Raw genomic sequence first — 18,588 nt, 5'->3', positions numbered from 1 at the left:
CTGCCCACCTTGGTGTCATCTGCAAATTTAACCAGTTTACGGTATGTATTTGTGTCAATATCATTAATGTTAATTAGGAACAATAGTGGTCCTAAAATTGAACCCTGCGGTACCCCACTATGAACGGAGACCCACTGTGACATTGTGCCTCTAATAACTACTCGCTGCTTCCTGTCAGTTAACCAGTTTTCAATCCAAGCTGCCACAGTTCCTAAAATCCCTGCAGCTTTAAGCTTTAGCAAGAGCCGTTTGTGGGGGACAACATCAAAGGCCTTCTGGAAATCTAAGTAAATCACATCATAGGCCTTTTTTTGATCAATTTCACTTGTAGCTTCCTCAAAGAACTCAAGTAGATTCGTTAAGCAGGATCTACCTCTCCTAAATCCATGTTGGCTATCCTTTATAATGTTATTTGCATCTAGGTAATCTACCATTTTCACTTGAATTATAGCTTCCATTATTTTTCCAGTAATGCTAGTTAAACTGATTGGCCTATAGTTTGCTGGATTACTTCTATCCCCTTTTTTGAATATGGGTGTTATATTAGCATGCTTCCAATCTGATGGTACCACACCCGCAGATAACGATTTCTGGAATATTAAAGTTAAAGGTTGGCTAATAATATCCCTCATCTCTTTTAAGACTATAGGTAAGATGCCATCAGGCCCCTGCGATTTATTTATTTTGAGTTTAGCTAGGCTTAGTATCACATCAACCTCAATTATACATATATTGGTCATAGACGATGCTGTATTCGTATTAATCGGTGGTAAGTTACTTGTGTTCTCTACTGTGAACACCCGTGAAAAATAATCATTAAACTCATTTACTATATCAATTTCGTTATCAATTATAAGGCCCTTACTATCCTGCAAATTAGTGATTTCAGCTTAGAGCTCTCTTGGAGTTAAAATATTGGAAGAAACCTTTACTGTCATCCTTAGCCTCCAATGCAATTTTTCTTTCTACATCCCTCTTGGATAGCCTAATGTTATTTTTTAACTCTGCCTGTAGACTTAGATACTCCTGCTTAATTTTGAAATCATTAGTTATTTTCCAATTGTGGAACAGAGCCCTTTTCCTCCTGACTTTATTCTTAATTTCCTTAGTAAACCACCTTGGTTGTCGTTTCCTAGATTTAGTTTTGCTGGAAACAGGTGTGAAGTCCTCTTGCACTTGCAACAATGTGCTTTTAAAAAATTCCCATGCCTCTTCAACTGTTTTGTTATTTAACTCTGTCCAGTTTACAGTTTCTAATTTCCGTCTCATACCATTAAAGTTAGCCTTCCTAATGTTGCAGCCTTGACATTTCATGGTTTAAATATTTAGGTTTAAATGTTTAATGCTTAGATATGTATTTTGTTTTTGTACTTTTTGTTGTAGTTGCCTTGGTTTACATGGGAGAGGAACAACAGTAGCGGAAAAACTGAACTGTCCGTTTAAGGCGAGGGTCGTGTGATTGTGGGAAAGGGGTTTTCCGTTGATGTAAAAAAAAGAGTGTCGTAAAGAGTAGAAATCGGGACACTGCCTGTATTGTTCGGTAAAAGAAGTACTGCAAAATAGATGGCTGAAAAACGCTGAATTATTAAATCAGTTCAAAAAGTAAAGAACCGGAGTCACTTTGATCGTTTCATACCCGTCAAGGGTGTAACATATTTGGTGTTTCCGCCCGGTTCGCGTCGTTCTCTCAAGCAAAGTGGTGAAAGGGAAACCAGCTGGATCGCATGGACATGAACATATGGTGAGGGAGAAGACGCTAATGGCAAAAAGACCCGACAGTATTCCGACGGCGACGAGGTAAAAGACGGTCATGTCTGACTCAGAGGTAATGTCACCAGAGTGGGAGAGTACATTCAGGGAGATAGAAGAGAAACTGATTTTGCTGTCTGCTGCGGAACTGATAGAAATGTGCGCAGCATTTAACATTACTGTTAATGAAAGTGACAAAACTCTGTCTCGAAAGTTGAGGAGGCTTGTTTTGCAGTATTTAGAAGGGACTGAAGTAACTTCGCTTGAAGATGGGGGAATGTCCATTTTGTTGAGAGCAAACGATCGCATTCACGCGATGAGGGCGACCCGTGATCGCGGTGGAGAATCTAGTTCTGATGAGATCGTCAGGCGCAACCGCGAGGCAAACGAAGGTATGGCAAACCGAAACAACACTGAATCTGTACTGATTCCAGGAACAAACCAGACAATAATTCAGCAAATGTTTCGAAGGGATTTTAAAATTGTTGGCCAAATTGGGGAGCCAAATCAGAAGAATAAATTGAGTTATTCAAGTTTGGAAAGACAAATTCAGGGGGCATTAAAAAAGGGGTATGATGAAAGTGAAATAGTGGAAGCTGTTATACAAGCTATAACTCCAGGACTGAAGCTGAAGAGCTACCTGGAAAGTCGAACAGATTTGACTTTGGTTGCCTTGCGACAAATTCTAAGGACACACTATATTGAGAAGGACGCCACAGAACTGTACCATTCACTTACTCGCGCAGTGCAGGAAATAAAGGAAACCCCAAGTCAGTTTTTAGTGCGAGCTATGGATCTGAGGCAGCAGGTTCTATTTGCTTCAGAGAGAGTGCACACTGGACTGAAATACACCCCTGAATTGATCCAAAGTCAGTTCCTCCAAACAGTGTTAACAGGACTTCAAGATGACACAATCCGCACAGATTTAAAGCCATATCTAAGTGATCCACAGACAACAGATGAGGTTCTGCTGGAAAAACTGAATGCTGCATACAGCTTGGAAATGGAAAGGAAGAACAAAATGTTAGCTGTGGCAAAAACTAGGATGCTGAAAGTAGCGTCAGTAGGTGAAGAAACAAGTGAGAGTATTGTTCCAGGCTGTCACCAAGAGCTTAATGAAAGACAAGCGAAGATTCAAAAACGTGACACTTTGATGGAAAAGGTAGATGAAGGAAATAAAGCCATCTGTGAAGCAATTCAAAATCTTACTGCACATATAGCAACCCTCAGTCACACTTCTGCGCTTCAAGCATCAAAAGCAAGTGGACAGTCAGCTAGAAAGTTTTATCCACAAACTGGGGCCAGATATAACAAACAATGTAAGCAATGTGAAAAAGATAACCCAGGTGGGAAGTGCACCCACTGCTATAAGTGCGGGAGCGCAGAACATTGGGCAGCAGGCTGTCGGAAGAGACTAATGACAACGGCCAATTTAAATAAAATTGACATATCATCCTCTGTTAGAGGGAAGGCAAACTCAGTGGACATATTCCATACTACTATTCCCCCGTCTGGTAAACAGCAGCGAGTTACGAGACTGGTGGGAAAAAGGTGTCTCGTTCAAGGCTCTTTAGGGGGTGTCGCCACTTCAGTATTGTGGGACACTGGATCGCAGGTGTCCATTGTCAGCAGTGAGTGGAAAAGAAAATACCTGCCTGAGGTTGAAGTGAGGCCTGTGAGGGATCTGGTGGAAGAGGGAGGACTGATCCTCTCTGCTGCCAATAAAACACGCATCCCGTATGAGGGTTGGATGGGAGTGGAGTTTAGGCTGTCCAAGAGTACACTAGCTGGGACAAGCGATAGCCCACTCTGGGTACCCATCCTCATTGCTAGCACCGACATGGAACGTCCCATTATTGGATTTAATGTTATTGAAGAGTTGGCACAGAAAGCTGCTGCGGAATCGGATACACCCTCTGGCTCTATGGTACAGAGACTGTGCTCAGCACTGGATGTGGGTCGGAAAAGAGCAAGAGCTATTTTATCAGTGTTAACCAAATGCCAGCCCGACCATGATTATCACATCGCCAGGACAGGACGTCTGCCCACTGTTGTACCCAAGCATCAGTCAGTGAGTGTGAGTTGTGGATATCTGAATAGTAGTGTCATGAACAGAACACATGCCGTGTTAGAACCAAACCAAGATGAGCCATGGTCAGTAGGGCTCGTGGTCCGAGAGCAACTTATCCAGCTTCCGACAGAGGAGAAAGGACAGATTATGGTAACTGTTGAGAACGTAACAGACAGAGATGTAAGTTTGAGTGGGCGTACTGTTCTGGGTGGGTTGCATGCAGTTGATTCAGCTTATCCCCCGCCAATCATGTCACCCTCATGTGCAGAGCCCCGGACAGTGGAAGACAGTAACGAGACTAATCAAGTGAAGCAGGCAGGCCAGCCCACACACAGTGAGCCATGGGATCCTCCAGTGGATCTAAGCCATTTACCAGAAGATCAACGACAGCAAGTACAGCAGATGTTGAGAGAAGAGTGTAGCGTGTTTGCTAAGGATGACTGGGACATGGGGTGCATCTCTGACTTAAAGATGGATATACAGTTGAAAGATAATATTCCTGTCCAGAAAACATATAACACCATCCCTAGACATCTCTACCAGGAAGTCAAAAACCACATCCAAGATTTACTGAATCAGGGACTGATTCAAGAATCATATTCTTCATACTCATCACTAGTAGTGTGCGTCAGAAAAAAAGATGGTGGTCTACGTTTATGTGTGGATTACAGGCAGCTGAATGAGAAAACATTAGCTGACCGACACCCCATCCCTAGAATCCAGGAGATCTTGGATAACCTGGGGGGCAACTCATGGTTCACGGTGCTGGACCAAGGTAAAGCGTACCACCAAGGGTTTGTGGGAGAGAGCAGTAGGCCATGCACTGCATTTATCACACCTTGGGGTTTGTATGAGTGGGTCCGGATTCCATTTGGCCTCACAAACGCGCCAGCTGCTTTCCAGCGGTACATGGAAGGATGTTTGAGGGACCTGAGGGATAACATCTGTGTCCTTACCTAGACGATGTGTTGGTGTTCAGTGCAGACTTCAGCCAGCATGTAGAACATGTCAGGAAGGTGCTCAGGCGACAGCATGAATGTGGCATCAAGCTGAAACCAAGGAAATGTGTGTTCTTCAAGCCTGAAGTGTGTTATGTGGGTCGCATCATCTCAGCAGATGGACACAAGATGAATCCAAAAGAGGCAGAAGCAGTACGAGCTCTAAAATATGAGACACCATCCATAGTTCGTGAAGTGAGGAAGTTACTGGGTTTCCTGAGTTACTACAGGCTGTATATACCTAACTTCTCTCGGACAGCGAGATCTTTGTACGCACTTTTGGCAAAACCTCAGACTGGATCAAAACAGAGGAAAAAGGGGAAAGGTAGTGGCCATCAACCAACCCAGTTGCCACCGTCCCATCCAGTTGAATGGACTGAGCTTCACAGAAAAGCCTTGTCAGAGATAGTAGATTGCCTTTCAAATCCACCGGTAATGGCATATCCTGACTTGGAACAGCCCTTTGTACTACACATTGACGCATCTGAAGATGGCCTTGGAGCTGTATTGTATCAGCAGCAGGACGGGGTCCTGAGGGTCATCGCTTATGGATCCAGGACACTGACAACAGCTGAGAGGAATTATAGGTTGCATTCAAGCAAACTAGAATTCTTGGCTCTCAAATGGGCTGTCACAGAACGTTTTCGTGGTTATTTGTTTCATGCGCCACACTTCACAGTGTACAGTGACAATAACCCGTTAACTTATGTCACCAAAACGGCAAAATTGAATGCCACAGGAATTCGCTGGGTTGCTGAATTGGCAGATTACAGATTCACTTTGAAGTACAGGCCTGGGTCAGCAAATGTAGATGCGGATTTCCTCTCCCGGAGACCAAAACCAATTGAGGAGATTATACAGGAATACACCGAGGAACTTCAGCCTGGGGTGTTGCAGTCACTGAGTGAAGCGCAGAGCATGTCAGAGAGAGGTGAGATTAACTGGATATCGGCTGTGACATGCAATGTGGATGCTCTGTATAAAGACATCAGAGACACTGTATCCATTCAGCCTCTGAAGATGGAGGACATAAAAAATGCACAGAGCACAGATCCGGTGATAAGCCGAGTGGCGATCCTGAAAGGAACATGCAGTCACCTGAGGCACAAAGCCAGGTTGCAAGAAGGAATGGCCGTACAACGAGTCCTTCGAGAATGGCCTAAATTATGGTTAGATGCAGACGGGATTTTGTGGAGAAAAACAGCGTCCAGAAAACAGTTGGTGATTCCAGAGTCACTCAAACCCACCCTTTTCAAGCACCTGCATGAAGAGATGGGACACCTGGGTGTCGACAGAACGGTTGCGTTAGCTCGAGAACGTGTCTTCTGGCCGAAAATGAGAGAAGAGATAGAACATCACATAACTAAGGTATGTCGATGTATAAAAAAGAAAAAACCCCACAGACAAACTAAGGCACCTCTCCAGAGTATTGAATCATCCGCTCCTTTTGAAATTATTTGTATTGACTACCTTCATTTAGAGAGTAGCAAGGGGGGTGAAGAATACATATTGGTAGTGGTAGATCATTTCACGAAATATGCTCAGGCATACGCAACCAAAAATAAATCTGGCAAAACTGCAGCACGCAAGCTCTTTGATGATTTCATTACACGTTTTGGTTTTCCCTCCAAGATTCATCATGACCAGGGGAAAGAATTTGAAAATGACCTGTTTCACAAATTGCAAACTTTTTGTGGAATCCAACATTCACGCACGACACCATATCATCCCCAGTCAAACCCGGCCGAACGTTTCAATAGAACCCTGCTGAGTATGCTGCGTACATTGGAGGAGACTCAGAAATCCAGATGGAAGGAACACCTGAATAAGGTAGTTCACGCGTATAACTCCACTGTTCATGAGGCAACAGGATTCTCTCCATTCTTCCTTCTGTTTGGGCGGGAACCTACTCTTCCAATAGACCTGGTGCTCCCCCTGACAGATGAAAGAAAGAGACAGTCGCAGGCTGGGTATGCTGAGAAGTGGCGAGAGACAATGCAAGAGGCCTATGCCATAGCAATGAGCAACATGAGAAAAGCAGCTGCAAGAGGACAAAAGATTTACAACCAGCGAGCTTGGGGCTCCACCCTTGAGCCTGGTGATCATGTTCTCGTGAGGAATCTTACACCCCGAGGTGGACCAGGTAAACTGAGAAGTTATTGGGAGGAACAGACACACGTTGTAAAAGGCAGGAGGGGCCTTGAGAGTCCGATCTATGTAGTTGAACCGTTGAGTGGGAACGGAAGGCTACGGGTGCTGCACCGGAATCTTTTGTTACCTTGTCCTTACTTGATTGGTAAACCTCAGAATGACAACCTGCAGCCGCAAGATGAAAAGAACAGCCACAAGAATAAAAAGAAAAAACATGAGAAACCTACACGAAACACGTACCAAACAGAAGAGGACAGCTCTGATGAAGAGGAGTTCAACTGGCAAATAAAGAAACAGCAAAAACCTTACCTCAATGCACAGGCGGAAGAATTTCACCCAAAGATGGGGATTCAGATTAGGGAAAATGTGAATTCACCCGCAGGTGAACCCCGGTTGGAAGATGGTGCACCGAAAGTATTTGGTGCTGAGGACATGGATGAAGATAGCACAGCAATGTCCGTACCTGACGAGAGGCAGGAGATAGTTGAGGTACAGGAAAGGGAAACAAAGAGAGCCAGAAGGCATCCACTTACCTTTACTTATGACCAACTGGGCCAACCAAGCTATCAGCCATTACAAGCCAGTAGTAGAAGCATAACAGGTGCAACCCTGGAAGTTATGGGGGTGACCAGGAGTAACCCAGATACCAGCTCTTCATTGTATCCTTTTCACTTCTAATTGTGTCTAAAGGGAAGTAGGGGTAAAGTCTATAGGATGGAATTGCAAGTGAGATGATGTATAATTAGCAGTAGCAAAATATTGAGTATTCAAATGAATAGGAATATATGTTGGGTTGTTTTTTTAGTAGGAGTATTGATGTGGGAAAGTCATATGGCAGAAACAATACTTGTAAGCATTAACGGAGGTGCATGTGGTAGTTTCCTTGCCCCTTACGGCAGATAGGTTGGGCCTACCTTCATCCCGACGAGCGAGCATCTCTACATATGGTGGGGCTGATCATCCCTAGACCATGTGCCTGCCAGGCTTTATGAAAAGAAAATGGACAGTAACTGGACAATGATTAATCACAGAGTGACAGTACTCTGAGCTGCTATCATACCAATGCATGATGCAGACACACTCACTTTGTACTTCTGTTAATGTTATGGGGAGTCACAAAATGTTTGATGACTTTTTTTTTTGTGTGGGGGAGGGTGTTGCAGCCTTGACATTTCATGGTTTAAATATTTAGGTTTAAATGTTTAATGCTTAGATATGTATTTTGTTTTTGTACTTTTTGTTGTAGTTGCCTTGGTTTACATGGGAGAGGAACAACAGTAGCGGAAAAACTGAACTGTCCGTTTAAGGCGAGGGTCGTGTGATTGTGGGAAAGGGGTTTTCCGTTGATGTAAAAAAAAGAGTGTCGTAAAGAGTAGAAATCGGGACACTGCCTGTATTGTTCGGTAAAAGAAGTACTGCAAAATAGATGGCTGAAAAACGCTGAATTATTAAATCAGTTCAAAAAGTAAAGAACCAGAGTCACTTTGATCGTTTCATACCCGTCAAGGGTGTAACACTAACATTGTATACTTTTAATTTCGACTTTGCTCTTCGGACACGAAAATTAACCTCGAATTTAACCATGTTATGATCACTACCGTACAATGGGTCTAAAACCTCTAATTTTCCAATCCTATCCTGGTTATTAGAGAAAACAAGATAAAAAAAGGGCTTCTCCCCTGGTAGGAGTATTAACAAGCTGAGTAAAAAAACAATCCTGTACTAATTCCACCATCTCAAGTTTATTTACAGAAGAGCCAGAGACTGTGTTCTATTGGATTTAGGTAATGTGAACGTGTGGGCCAGTCAATGGTATCAATTCCTTCATGCTCCAGGAACTGCCTGCATACTCTCGCCACATGAGGCCGGGCATTGTCGTGCACCAGGAGGAACCCAGGACCCACTGCACCAGCTTAGGGTCTGACAATGGGTCCAAGGATTTCATCCCAATACCTAATGGCAGTCAAGGTGCCGTTGTCTAGCCTGTAGAGGTCTGTGTGTCCCTCCATGGATATGCCTCCCCAGACCATCACTGACCCCCCACCAAACCGGTCATGCTGAACAATGTTACAGGCAGCATAATGTTCTCCGCAGCTTCTCCAGACCCTTTCACGTCTGTCACATGTGCTCAGGGTGAACCTTTGCCATAGAATACCAATTCTGGTATTCTATGGCAAATGCCAATCGAGCTCCACGGTGCAGGGCAGTGAGCACAGGGCCCACTAGAACATAAGAACTATACAAACGAGAGGAGGCCATTCGGCCCATCGAGCTCGCTTGGGGAGAACTTAACTAATAGAGGATGTCGGGCCTTCAGGCCACCCTCATGAAGTCTGATTGTCTGGTCAGAGACATGCACACTAGTGGCCTGCTGGAGGTCATTTTGTAGGGCTCTGGCAGTGCTCATCATGTTCCTCCTTGCACAAAGGAGCAGATACCAATCCTGCGGATGGGTTAAGGACCTTCTATGGCCCTGTCCATATCTCCTAGAGTAACTGCCTGTCTCATGGAATCTCCTCCATGCCTTTGAGACTGTGCTGGGAAACACAGCAAAACTTCTGGCAATGACGCATGAATATGCACCATCCTGGAGGAGTCGGACTACCTGTGCAACCTCTGTAGGGTCCAGGTATCGCCTCATGCTACCAGTAGTGACACTGAACGTAGCCAAATGCAATACTAGTGAAAAAACAGTCAGAAGAGATTAGGACAGAAAAATGTCAGTGGCCCCCACTTGTTAAACCATTCCTGTTTTGGGGGTCGTCTCATTGTTGCCCCTCTAGTGCACCTGTTGTTAATTTCATTAACACCAAAGCAGCTGAAACTGATTAACAACCCCCTCTGCTACTTAACTGACGAGATGAATATCCAAGAAGTTTAGTTTACTTGATGCTATACTCTGATTAATAAGTGTTCCTTTAATTTTCCTTTAATCGACACCCTTTCTGCTTTTTATATATTGTTTTTTTATTGTGAATAGTCAAGCTGAACATTTTTGTTGAACACCAGCCCCATCTTTCAGTCAAATAACATAACCTTGAGACATCGTTTGATTTATTATCCGATCCCATGATTCGTTGAGTCATACGGTCAGGCGCAAAAAAGACGAAAAAAAAAGTGAATCATAGAATCAATTTTAGAATTGATTCATTACAACGGACAGCTCGAAAGAATCAAATCAGTTAATTCAGTCAAACTTCCCATCACTACTGTGTAGCGACTGGGCCACATGAGCTCACCGCGCCCCCTAGCGTGGTGGAGCACTTCCGGTTTGGGATCGTCTACTTGCTGTGCATTTTCTTTCTGTTTCTGCTTTTTCTTTTGTTTGTCTTTTTTCACTTGCAGCGCATTTTCTTTCTGTTTCTGCTTTTTCTTTTGTTTGTCTTTTTTCACTTGCAGCGCATTTTCTTTCTGTTTCTGCTTTTCCTTTTGTTTGTCTTTTTTCACTTGCAGCGCATTTTCCTTCTGTTTCTGCTTTTTCTTTTGTTTGTCTTTTTTCACTTGCAGCGCATTTTCATTTTGTTTCTGCTTTTTCTTTTGTGTGTGTTTTTTAATTTGTAGCGCATTTTCATTTTGTTTCTGCTTTTTCTTTTGTGTGTGTTTTTTAATTTTTAGCGCATTTTCATTTTGTTCCTGTTTTTTCTTTTGTTTGTGTTTTGTCTATAAAAGTTATGGGTTATGGAATAGTCTTCCTGCTAGTGTAGCAGAAGCTAAAACCCTGGGTTCCTTTAAATCAGATTTTAACAACTCTGAGCTATTAGTTAAGTTCTCCTCAAATGAGCTTGATGGGCCGAATGGCCCCCTCTCATCTGTAAATTTCTTATGTTCTTAGAACAGAACAAGACATTTCAAACCCTCATCCTATGCCTAAATCTTAGGGCTCTGTCCCACTACCCAGGCTAACGTACCATTGCAAGCGATTAACATGCATTAAAGAAAAATTAAATAATAATAATGAGAGAGCAAAGAAGATCAAAATTATGATGTACATATTCAGATTATACATATACAAGCACATATATACATACATAACCATGTACAGTCACTAAGGTATCAAAAGGTACAGTACTGGGGTCTAATAGTTTGACAAAGTCCAAAAATGGCTGCCAGATGTAATAAAATCTAGATTTTTTGGATTTCAGGGAGTAACGGATTTTTTCTAATGTTAAGAAATACAACATGTCTGTAATCCAATGACCAAAAGTCAGCGGAGAACTTTCCTTCCATTTTAATAGCACCCATCGTCTTGCTATAAGGGTTGCAAATGCAGTCATATTCCTTGAATGTCGAGGGAGTACGGAATCATGTGGAATCACCCCAAAGATTTCTGTGATACTTGAAGTAGCTACTGGGCTTTGAACAGTTTCTGATATAGCAGTAAATATTGATTGCCAGAATTCACTTAATCTGGGGCATGACCAGTACATATGTACCAGTAGAGTTGCTGGATCTTGCTTGCATCGGTCGCATTCAGAAGAAACATTTGGTGTATATTTAGCCAGTCTAGCTTTGGACCAGTGCAGCTGATGTACTACTATAAACTGAATGACTGTGTGTTTTAAACAAATTGAGGAAGTGTGAATTGTCTTATTTTCTCCCACACGTCATCTGAAAGTTGCAAATTAAGGTCATCCTCCCATTTATCTTTTAGAACTTTCAGGGAGTTCAAATTGTGTGTATTTAGTAAAGAATAAATAATACCAATCAGTCGTTTAGAGCGTGCATTCAGTGTTCAAAACTAACACTTTCAAATCTAAGAGAGAGTTGGGAGGACGTGTAGTTGCATGTGTAAGACATGAAAAAATAAAGCTGTGGAGCTGTAAATATCTAAAAAAAATGCAATTGTGGTATATTATATTTAAGCCGAAGCTCATCGAAAGATATTAAAGTATTGTTAATATACAAGTCTTTTATCGTTGTGATCCCATTCCTAGACCATATATTAAAAGCATCATCTGTCAATTATGGGGGTTTCCCCTTCGGCCCATGATACTCATCTGCCCTTCGTTTAAAGTTAAGATGCTGGCCAGTGGGGGTGATGATGGTGGCAGGTATTGTTATGTGTTGTTTGAGCTGGCTGGGAGAAAACTGACCTGCTTTTCACTTTACGCACCTACGGCTTATAGTTTGGAAGAATGAGTTACTATAACAAGTAAAATTCTGTCCTTTTCCGACCATGAATTCGTAATCGGTATGGATGCTAATGCTTTTCTTGACCCTGTTTTAGATAAATCACCTCTGATTGGCCGGCGTTCCACCATCATCTTGTGCCTTGTCTAATCTCGTAGCTGATCTTAATTTACTGGACTCATTTCGCCTTCTTAACCCCTCTGCTAAGGATTTCTCTTTCTTTTCCTCCCGCCACAAGACACTGTCTAGAATTGATTACCTTTTCATATCTAAATCTTTAGCGTCTTTGTCTCGACTCCTCTATGGCATCTTCCTCACTATCTGACCATAGGTGCGTTCAGCTCAGATTTTACCTGCCATCTCTAATATCGAAGGCTCCTCGTTGGCGGTTTAACCTTTCCCTTTTGCAGAACACTACATTCATTTATACAGCGGTTGGCGGCGAACCTAGAAGAGTTTATATCATGGAATGATGAGTCTGTGCAGGACCCTGGCTATGTCTGGATTTCACTATTTCTTTTATTTCTCACCTTGCGCGTACGACACGCCGGAGAATTACTGATTTGGAGGCACATTTGAATAGTTTGGAGTCCATGCGTTCTCAGCATTTGGACCAAGCGCATGGGGCTCGTATCACCAGGGTGCAGGCCTAACTCAATGGTTTACTTTTGCGTAAGGCTGAATTTCTTGTACATCGCACTAGGACACGGTATTACGCTAGTGGAGCTAAGCCTGGTAAGTTGTTGGTGCTTAGGCTCCACCAGTGTGACACTTTTGCCACCAAGTGTAAAATTCAAGGGTGGAGCTGTAACCACCAACCCTTCTGAAATTAATGACTGTTTTGTTGACTTCTATAAGGATCTCTACTCATCCGACACCCCTCCATCTCAGACAGCCATGGACTCGCCTTTTTCCCTGGCTTCTCTCCCTATACTTGCTCAGCAGGATGCCTTACTACTAGAAGCCCCCATTACAGTTTGTGAGCTCACTGAGGCCCTTGAGTCATTTTCTAAGAATAAAGCTCCTGGGATGGATGGTATTCAAGCTGAGGTGCTGACCTCACCTTCTAGTCACAGTTAGGGTGTGTCCGAAATCGCGCACTTGCGCACTTTTAGTGCGCGATTTTAGGGTGTAGTGCGTTCACACTGATAACTAAGCCAAAATTCAGAGCACTGAAAGTACCCGGATGGTGCACTGAAAACGGCCAGAAAACGCAGTGCAGAATGATTGACACTACTCGCACTAAACGGACGCCATTTTGACTACGTAGCGGAAGGGGAGGGACTTTTGGCAAGTTTTCATTGTTAAATTAAGGCGGACAACAACACAGACACGTAAGCCCAAGCGGAGGCAACTGCTTCATATAAATCTAAGTAACGTTAATAAAATTATTTTAGTCATGTATACTTAGGGTGACCAGATAATCCATGTTTGTATAGTTCTTATTATGTTCTTATGTCAGGGAGGACACTTTGAGCTACTTCGGGTTTTACAAACTACTTTCAAATTGAAAGGCTCCTGTGCTCGGCTAAATAGTTCAGCTCTTCTTGTGCTTTGACTGGTTTGTTTCCTTGACTGAAAGACTCATCCAGCTGTTTCACATTAGCATTAGTGACACATGCATGATTATAGGAGACTGACCAATCAGCACACAGCAAGAGCTCAGTGCTCAAGTGAAATCCAGGTCCTTTTAATTGAAATGGTAATTTACAATTTCTGTCCTAGCTCAGAGTGTCCTCCCTGACATGGATTATCTGGTCACCCTATGTATACTGCGGTGTGTAGCCTGTCACTCTCTGACGACAGTTATAGATAATTTGAGTTTGCGATTATATCGACTTAGAAGAGTTTGCACACGTAAATGTTAGCAGTTTTTTAGCCGGTAGTAGATATGTTATATACACGCAAATAAAACCACAAGGAAATTCATTGTAAACAAAACATGGCAGATATTTTGGCGTGCTGGAGAATCGCGATCAAATGCTAGTCCGTCACTTCCGGTAAGTGCAAAACGTTAGTGTTCCATTTAGGACAGCACTTACCCATGGTAGTGTGCACCACAGAACATAAGAACATAAGAAATTTACAAACGAGAGGAGGCCATTCGGCCCATCAAGCTCGTTTGGGGAGAACTTAGCTAATAGCTCAGAGTTGTTAAAATCTTATCTAGCTCTGATTTAAAGGAACCCATGGTTTTAGCTTCCACTACAATAGCAGGAAGACTACCATACTCTGACTACACACTGTGTAAAGAAGTGCTTCCTCAAATTTGTTTTAAAATGTTCTCCCGCTAATTTCCACTTATGGCCACGAGTTCTAGTATTTAGACTAATATTGAAATAGTCATTTGGCTGAACAGCATCCAGACCCGTTTGAATCTTATAGACCTGAATCATATCCCCCCTTAGTCTCCTTTGCTCAAGGCTGAACAGATTCAGTTCCGTTAACCTCTCCTCGTAAGACATTCCTCTAAGACCAGGAATCATTCTCGTAGCTCTTCGTTGCACCTTTTCTAAGGCAGCAATGTCCTTCTTGAGGTATGGTGACCAAACCTGCACACAGTATTCTAGGTGGGGTCTTACCAAGGAATTATATAAGTGTAACATCACCTCCCTTGACTTAAACTCCACACATCTAGAGATATAACCCAACATTCTGTTCGCCTTTTTTATTGCTTCCCCACATTGGCGAGAGTGGGACATGGAAGCATCAACATACATACCGAGATCTTTCTCGTAATCAGCTACCTTTATTTCAGTGGAACCCATAAAATATCTGTACTGTATATTTCTGCTCCCTGCATGGATTACCTTACATTTATCTGTGTTAAATTTCATCTGCCAGGTATCAGCCCATTCGCTAATTAAATCCAGATCCCGTTGAAGCCTCTCTGCTGCTAGATTAGTATCTGCTACCCCGCCCACCTTAGTGTCGTCTGCAAATTTAACCAGTTTACTGTATGTATTCGTGTCAATATCATTAATGTTAATTAGGAACAATAGTGGTCCTAAAATTGAACCCTGCGGTACCCCACTATAAACGGAGGCCCACTGTGACATAGTGCCTCTAATAACTACTCGCTGCTTCCTATCAGTTAGCCAGTTTTTGATCCAAGCTGCCACAGTTCCTAAAATTCCTGCAGCTTTAAGCTTTAACAAGAGCCGTTTGTGGGGGACAACATCAAAGGCTTTCTGGAAATCTAAGTAAATCACATCATAGGCCTTTTTGTGATCAATTTCACTTGTAGCTTCCTCAAAGAACTCAAGCAGATTCGTTAAGCAGGATCTACCTCTCCTAAATCCATGTTGGCTATCCTTTATAATGTTATTTGCATCTAGGTAATCTACCATTTTCACTTGAATTATAGCTTCCATTATTTTTCCAGTAATGCTAGTTAAACTGATTGGCCTATAGTTTGCTGGATTACTTCTATCCCCTTTTTTGAATATGGGTGTTATATTAGCATGCTTCCAATCTGATGGTACCACACCCGCAGATAACGATTTCTGGAATATTAAAGTCAAAGGTTGGCTAATAATATCCCTCATCTCTTTCAAGACTAAAGGTAAGATGCCATCAGGCCCCTGCGATTTATTTATTTTGAGTTTAGCTAGGCTTAGTATCACATCAACCTCAGTTATACATATATTGGTCATAGATGATGCTGTATTCGTATTAATTGGTGGTAAGTTACTTGTGTTCTCTATTGTGAACACCCTTGAAAAATAATCATTAAACTCGTTTACCATATCAATTTCGTTATCAATTATAAGGCCCTTACTATCCTGCAAATTAGTGATTTCAGCTTTTAGTGCTCTCTTGGAGTTAAAATATTGGAAGAAACCTTTACTGTCATGCTTAGCCTCCAATGCAATTTTTCTTTCTACATCCCTCTTTGATAGCCTAATGTCATTTTTTAACTCTGCCTGTAGACTTAGATACTCCTGCTTGATTTTGAAATCATTAGTTATTTTCCAGTTGTGGAACAGAGCCCATTTCCTCCTGACTTTATTCTTAATTTCCTTAGTAAATCACCTTGGTTGTCGTTTCCTAGATTTAGTTTTGCTGGAAACAGGTATGAAGTCCTCTTGCACTTGCAACAATGTGCTTTTGAAAAATTCCCATGCCTCTTCAACTGTTTTGCTATTTAACTCTGTCCAGTTTACAGTTTCTAATTTCCGTCTCATACCATTAAAGTTAGCCTTCCTAACATTGTATACTTTTAATTTAGACTTTGCTCTTCGGACACTAAAATTAACCTCGAATTTAACCATGTTATGATCACTACCGTACAATGGGTCTAAAACCTCTAATTAGGTAGGAGTATTAACAAACTGAGTAAAAAAACAATCCTGTACTAATTCCACCATCTCAAGTTCATTTACAGAAGAGCCAGAGACTGTGTCCCACTGTATCCCAGGTAAATTAAAATCACCCATAACCACCACATCATTTTTATTACTCATAATCCTGATATCATCATATAATATTCTGCTTTCCTCTACAGCTACATTAGGTGCCCTATAACAAACCCCGACAATAAGGCCATTTGAATCTTTAGCATCGAGTTTGATCCATACAGCTTCTGAATTTTTATTTTTATCAGTGAGATCCCTTGCCTGCAAGTTTTCTTTTACGTATACTGCAACACCACCTCCCTTCTTGCCTATCCGGTCTCTACGGAACAACGTATAACCATCCATATTATATTCATCACCATCATTGTCACTCATCCATGTTTCAGTTATTCCTATAATGTCGTAATTTTCTGAAGAAATTAAAGCCTCTAAGTCATTAATTTTGTTTCTAATACTCCTAGCATTCAAATACAGACCACTAATGGTAGGCCTTTTACAGTGTCTACTTTTAATATTTATTTGGGCTTTCCGTCTCTCCCCGCATAAATTCTTAACTGACCTCCCTGCCCCCCCAGTCCCTAGTTTAAACATTCCTCAACTATTCTGCACATACGCCTCCCCAATACACTGGTTCCCCTATGGTTCAGATGCAACCCGTCCGGCTTGAACAGGTCCCACCTGTTCCAGAAGGTCTTCCAGTGCCCCATAAACCTGAACCCCTCTCTCCTACACCACCATTTTAGCCACGCATTTAATCCCCTTATCTCAGCTAACTTTGCCTGACTTGCACGTGGCACGGGAAGTATTCCAGAGAATACCACCGTGGATGTTCTGCTTCTAAGCTTATTCGCGACTTCTATAAATTTATCTTGCAGAACAGCCCTTCTGCCCTTTCCTATGTCATTGGTGCCAACATGCACCACGACCACTGGATCCACCCCGGCTGGGGCCAAAAGCCTGTGCACTCGATCTGGAAGGAAGGAAGTGCGCAGTGTGCACTACGCACTACATCTCAGTGCACTGACGCAAGTACGCGATTTCGGACACACCCTTAGCCTCCCCTCTGTTTCGTATGCTGTCTTCCACCATACACTCCTCTCAGCTCCACCCCGCTTTAAATTCTGTGATAATCTCTTTGCTTTTAAAACAGGGCAAAGACCCCGCTGATTGTTCCAGCTACCGTCCCCTATCTTTAATGAACTATCTTTTAATGAATGATGTTAAGCTATTGGCTAAGGTGTTAGCTCGCCGCCTTCAGTTAGTGATAGCTAAGATTGTACATCCCGATCAGACTGGTTTTATTTCAGCTCGCTTCGCAGCCGACAATATGCGTCGTCTTCTGCATATTGTTAATAATGATTATTCTTCCTCTCCTCCACTGCTCGTTTCTCATTGGATGCTGAGAAGGCCTTTGACAAGCTTAATTGGAGTTTCCTCTGGGAAATTTTAATGGCCATGGGCTTTGGGCCTTCCTTTATTGGCATGGTAAAAACCTTATGTTCTTCTCCAACTGCCTGTCTGCTTACCAATAATACCATTTCCCGGCCATTCTGTATCCAACGGGGTGCTCGTCAGGGTTGCCCACTGTCCTCTCTTTTTTTTTTTTTTATATTCCCTCCTCCACCCCCCCTCTGCGGGGGACTGTATCTATTTATTTATTTATTATTATTTTATTTTTTTTTAATTATTATTTATTTTTTTATTTATTATTTTATTTTATATTTTTATTTACTTCCTCAAAAGAAGGAGAGGGAGGGGGGGGGACAAAGGAGAAGGAGGGAAGAGAGAGAGAGGGAGAGAGAGGAATGGAAAGAAAACAGAAAAAAAAACAAAAGAAAAAAAAAAAAAAAAACCAAGAAAAAAATAAAACAGATAATCTGCTTCCATGTCTGTTGAAAAGAGAAAGACAACATACAACATCTGTACTAATCACAACGACCATCAAACGTTAAATGTTGTTGAACAGCACACACAACCAGCCTTACAACCCATGCCCAGAAACAACAGCCGATCAAGACAGTGTGTGTCCGTGAGCACGTGTCCGTGAGCACCTGTGTGCACACCTGTGTGTCAGCGCGCTGTTGTTCCTAAGGTTTCTCCAAGTAATTGTCTAGTAGTGTGTGTGGGGAGC

The 18,588-nt window shown here is 42.4% G+C and overlaps 2 protein-coding genes across 2 annotated transcripts in view; one reads left to right on the top strand and one right to left on the bottom strand.

Moving 5' to 3' along the window:
• The window catches only part of LOC140581960 (uncharacterized), a 90,510-nt gene that overhangs the window by 19,417 nt on the left and 52,505 nt on the right, over positions 1-18,588 (bottom strand). The window lies entirely within an intron of this gene.
• On the top strand, positions 1,191-4,780 carry LOC111837914 (uncharacterized). Its single transcript, XM_023800373.2, has 2 exons — positions 1,191-1,797; positions 1,985-4,780. Exon 2 carries the CDS (start codon positions 2,027-2,029, stop codon positions 4,778-4,780), a length of 2,754 nt encoding a protein of 917 aa, XP_023656141.2. The 5' UTR covers positions 1,191-1,797; positions 1,985-2,026.

Source organism: Paramormyrops kingsleyae, chromosome 23 (genome assembly GCF_048594095.1).
Source record: "Paramormyrops kingsleyae isolate MSU_618 chromosome 23, PKINGS_0.4, whole genome shotgun sequence".
Taxonomy (NCBI): domain Eukaryota; kingdom Metazoa; phylum Chordata; class Actinopteri; order Osteoglossiformes; family Mormyridae; genus Paramormyrops; species Paramormyrops kingsleyae.
Note: the sequence above shows the minus strand (reverse complement) of the source record. Positions and strands in the feature narration are given on the sequence as shown.